The 5,381-nt window shown below is 47.2% G+C and overlaps 1 protein-coding gene across 1 annotated transcript in view; it reads right to left on the bottom strand.

Moving 5' to 3' along the window:
• The window catches only part of RABEP1 (rabaptin, RAB GTPase binding effector protein 1), a 113,392-nt gene that overhangs the window by 23,703 nt on the left and 84,308 nt on the right, over window positions 1-5,381 (bottom strand). Inside the window, 2 exon segments of the mRNA XM_023744058.1 lie at window positions 897-1,001; window positions 2,493-2,960. Coding sequence (XP_023599826.1) covers window positions 897-1,001; window positions 2,493-2,960 — 573 coding nt within the window.

The following is a 5,381-nucleotide window of genomic DNA, read 5'->3' on the forward strand; positions in this document are numbered from 1 at the left end:
GCAGGCCCTGGATCACTCTCAACTGACCTCCCCTGCATGTCATGGTCCCGCTCAAACTGACCTGCCCTGCAGGTCATGGTATCCCTTCAACTGCATTCTCCTGCAGGCCTGGTTCCACCCCAGCTGACCTTCACTGCAGACCTGGTCACCCTCAACTGCCCTCCCTGCAGACCTGGTGCCCCTCATCTGCCCTCCCCTGCAGGCCTAGTCGCCCCCAACTGCCTCCCCTGCTGGCCCAGTCACCCCTAACTGCCCTCCCCCTGCCAGCCCAATTTCCCCTAACTGCACTCCCCTGCCAGCTTGGTCACCCCTAACTGCCCTCCCTGCCAGCCTGGTCACCGCTAACTGTCCTCCCCCTGCAGGCCTGGTCCTCCTCTCCTGTCCTCCCCTACAGGCCTGGTCCCCCCTCAACTGCCCTCCCCTGCAGGCCTGGGTCCCCTCCAACTGTCCTCCCCTGCTGGCCTGATCGCCCACAACTGCCCTCCCCTGCCGACCATCTTGTGTCCACATGGGGGTGGCCATCTTTGACCACATGGGGGCGGCCATCTTGTGTGTTGGAGTGATGGTCCATTTGCATATCACCTCTTTATTATATAGGATGATAGTATCACTTGAGCAGAAGGGGCAAGTTTGTAGGTAGGTTGTACCAGTGTTTCTGAAAGAGCTGAGCTGACCTGTGAGATGTTGGGCAAGCTGATGAAGCAAAGACACACAGACGCAGAGGTTCTAGTGTGCTCCCACTGGAGATCTAACTGACACTGCATGTACCAGATTATTTCATATTTAACAAGATGGATGTACTTCATAAAGCAAATGGGAGGGGAAAACAATTAATTCTGCACTTCTAATGAAAAGGACAACAGCTCACCAATTTGGCATACCCAAAAGAAACTCACCTGGTCTCTTGTTTCAGCTTCCTGAATCTGAATTCCTTGTAACTGTTTTTCATAATTGGAACACATATCACAACGTCTACCAAGTTTATTTCCAGCATTATGTACCTGAAGGGCACCAAAATTACCTCTTATCAGGCAGAACAAAATAATTCTACATCACAAACTTGAGCAACACATGCACAGTCTTACCTATGTTACTCAAAGTAGAACATGGAGTAAACAATTTCTTCAGGTACTTAAGGCAAGAAGTTACAACATAGGATTGGATTCTAAAAAGTCATAACCTCTGATACAAGTACGTTAGCAAAACAAGGGACATAACTTTACCACCAAGAGACTAAGTGCCACAAAACACCACATTTGAGGAAAACACAAAGCAAGCAGAAGGTACTACACCATGAAACTCACAAGTGAAACCCAGCCAAGGAAGGGGATGGGAGGAGGAACCAGTGCCATTACCCATTTCACCTGCTCCAATTACCAAGTAGGTATGAAACTATTAAGCAGCACCTTCTCACATGTTAGAGAAGAAACATTTCTCTGCAGCTTAATAAGCTGCTCTACTTACTGATTGACAGCTTCTTTAAAGAAAAGTAACCCTGGGTAAAGGAAAGCACTGGAAGTCAGAAAACTTGTATTCTAACCCAGGTTTTGCTGCCAAGTCAAAGGGGAAACTTAAACAACTCACTTGACCTTTTGAGCTTTCTTCTCCTGTAAATTGGGGACAATCATGTCCTGACTGCCTCATTATTATTAAGAAGCTCAAAGAGATGAGGTATGTGAAAGGGCTTTGTAATCTGTAAAGCACTATGCAAGTATATATTATAGGTTTTATCTTCTATCTTACTTCTGAATTTACAAATACTATTAGAAGGAAAATTAACCTCATTAAAGGCTGCCTTTTTTTCTCTCCCGTATTTTCTTTTTTCTTTTTTTTTTTAAATATATTTTATTGATTTCTTACAGAGAGGAAGGGAGAGAGACAGAGAGTCAGAAACATCGATGAGAGAGAAACATCGATCAGCTGCCTCCTGCACATCCCCCACTGGGGATGTGCCCGCAACCCAGGTACATGCCCCTGACCGGAATCGAACCCGGGACCCTTCAGTCCGCAGGCCGACGCTCCATCCACTGAGCCAAACTGGTTTCGGCTTCTCTCCCGTATTTTCCACCCTCTCCCCTTAAATTCACTCTCAACATTCACTGCTGACAAGCATTTGCACTTTAAATATCAAGGGAAGATGAAAAAGTAGGAATCTTGGAATACAATGAGATTATAGAAACTGCAAAGCAAAGCAAATTCAGGCTACTCTAACTTAAACTTAGCTATGCTATTCAGGCAGACTGCTCCACTTCAGAGGTATGACTTCAGGTAGAAAAGTTCACACTCAATGCAATTAGCTAGTCAGTTCCTTCATCATAATCACCTGGGAGAGCCAAAGCAGACTATGACAAGGGTCAGACAATAAGGTGAATATCCACTTGCCAACAGCATGTACATGTACTGACTCCAGAGACTATCTTCTGAATGACAATAAATTCTGGATACCTAGTATTGCTCAAAGTGATCAGGAGGAAAAGAGAAAGATAACTTACCTCTTTTTGCAGGAGATTCCATTCTGTCTCACTGACTAAGCGATAACCACTGGGGGACATATAAGCACTTTCCATACCCTGGGTGACACTGGAGAGGAGAGATGCAGTCTCTTCTTGTTCAGGTGTCATTGCCTTGATTGCTCTTTCCTGATCTTTGGTTAATGTAAACCCACTTGGCATTTGCAGTGACCCAAGGGAGGCAGTATCAAAGTTCTCAGACACGGAATCTGCTCCTACTAGTGGTCCAAAATCTGATTCGTCCAGGTTTCCAGCAGATTTTGCTTTGTAGTTATAACCTAAAGCTTTGGATTGCAGTGAGCCTGAGGTTCCCAAGCTGTCTGTAGACTGTGCTCTCCTGAGTCCATCTTTAAACATGTCATTGTCCAATTTACTGAATGGATCTCCAGATGGCAACAGTAAATCTGCATCTAAGGAATGGACTGAACCATGGGTACTATCTAAATGCTCCTGAAATGTGAAAATACATATTGTTACATTAGGAAATTCTCTGTATTTTCAAAAAGGAAAACTACCATATGCTAAAAGTATTTTGCCACAAGTTACACATGATAATCATTAGTGTGTTACCTTCACTTATTTATTGAACATTTATTTATTTATTTATTTAATATGTTTTATTCATTTTTTACAGAGAGGAGAGGAGAGGGATAGGGAGTTAGAAACATCGATGAGAGAGAAACATCGATCAGCTGCCTCCTGCACACTCCCCACTGGGGATGTGCCCGCAACCAAGGTACATGCCCTTGACTGGAATCAAACCCGGGACTCTTGAGTCCGCAGGCCGACGCTCTATCCACTGAGCCAAACCGGTCAGGGCGAACAAACATTTATTGAGTATCCTCTATTTGCTTGCTGGGCACTAAACCAGGCACTTGGGATACATCTGTGAACAAGATACAACTTGCATCCTGTGAACTCAGGATACAACTGTGAGCAGTCTCTGCCCTCAAGATGCTTATGGCTTCATGAAAAACTAAACAAGCAAGCAGGCTATCAGAACATTGTATTTAATAAAATGATAGGCTACTACTATGAACTGAATGGCTTGGTAGCTCAAGGAGAGGAATTTAGTCCACACATAAGCAGTCAGAGAAGGTTTGTTGAAATTCAGTGCTGAGTACGTTGAGTGTGAGATGCCTGTTGTATATCCAAGTGGAGATGTCCATCCAATAGAGGGACATTTAAGTCTTTAGACAGAGACTTGGGAGTAACCATCATATAATGATAACTCAAATCACAGCACCAAATCAGAACACCTAACATAATCTGTAGGATGAGAAGGTCAAGGGCAGAACCCTGAAAAACACATTTTGGGGATGGAGAGAGGAAGGAGTAGCAGATTGGCAGAAGTGAAATGAGGGTAATGTGGTATGCCAGAAATCAAGTTTCAAGCATGATGTAATTTACATGTTAAATGTGGCACACTAAGTGAAAGAAGCCAGATGCAAAAGTTATATATATGGTTTGATCCCAAATATACGAAATGTCCAGAATAGATGAGTCCACAAAGACCAAAAACAAACAAGTGGTTGCCAGAGGCTGAGAGGAAAAGAGAATGGGGAGTGACTCCTTAATGGATATAGGATCTTCTTTTGGGGGTGATGAAAATGTTTTGAAACTAGACAGAGGTGATGACTGAATAACATTGTAAGCATATTAAATTCTGCTGCACTTTCAATGGTTAACTCTATGTTACATGAATTTCATCTCAATTTTTTAAAATGTGGTACAGCACATTCTCAAAGTAAAAAAGGGCACCAGTGCCATTCCGTAATGCAGTCACACAGCTTGTGAGGATTAGAAAACAAGGAAAATATAGCAAGTTTCTCTTGAAACTAAATGCACTAAAATTAAAGTACTAGCCTTTATTTTAAGACTAGAGGCCCGGTGCACAAAATTTGTGCACCGGTAGGGTCCCTAGGCCTGGCTAGCGATCAGGGCTGATCTGTGGGCTGACTGGCAGAGCGATCAAGGCAGGGGCCTTTGCTGGTACCCGCCTTGGCTAGCCTGGGGCCTGCAGGCTGGGAGCAGCTCCTGCATTCAGCGTCTGCCCCCTGGTGGTCAGTGCACATCATAGCGACTGGTTGTTCACTTGGTCATTCCGTTTGGTCGATTTGCATATTAGGCTTTTATTATATAGGACTAGAGGCCCCAGAGGCCCGGTGCACAAAAATTTGTGCACTGGGGGGGGGGTCCCCCAGCCCGGCCTGTGCCCTCTCGCAGTCTGGGACCCCTCGGGAGATAACGACCTGCTGGCTTAGGCCTGCTCCCGGGTGGCAGAAGGCAGGCCCAATCCCTAAGTGCAGCCCCTGGTCAGGCTCAGAGCAGGGCCGATTGGGGAGTTGGGGCGCCGCCCCGTCATGCACAGAGCAGGGCGGATCGGGAGGTTGCAATGCCACCCGCAGTCACGCTCAGGGCAGACTGATTGGGGGGTTGGGGCACCGCCCCCTGTTACACTCAAGGCAGGGTCAATGGGGGAGGTTGCGGCGCGACCCCCTGTCACGCACAGAGCAGGGCAGATCAGGGGGTTGGGGCGCTGCCCCCTGTCACTCACAGAGCAGGGCCGATCAGGGGGTTGGGGCGCTGCTCCCTGTCACTCACAGAGCAGGGCCGATCAGGGGGTTGGGGCGCTGCCCCTTGTCACTAACAGAGCAGGGCCCATCAGGGGTGAAGGAGCTCCCCCCTTGTCACTCACAGAGTAGGCCGATAGGGGAGCTGGGGGACCCCCCCCCCTGTCACACACAGAGAAGGGCAAAACAAGGGGGTTGGGGGGGCTGGACCCCTGTCCAAACTCAGGGCAGGGCCCAAGGGGGGAGGTAATGGTTCCTACCCTGGCAAAAAACAGAACAGGGCCCCGGGGGGTGGGGG

Source organism: Myotis lucifugus, unplaced genomic scaffold (assembly GCF_000147115.1).
Source record: "Myotis lucifugus unplaced genomic scaffold, Myoluc2.0 scaffold_426, whole genome shotgun sequence".
Lineage (NCBI taxonomy): Eukaryota > Metazoa > Chordata > Mammalia > Chiroptera > Vespertilionidae > Myotis > Myotis lucifugus.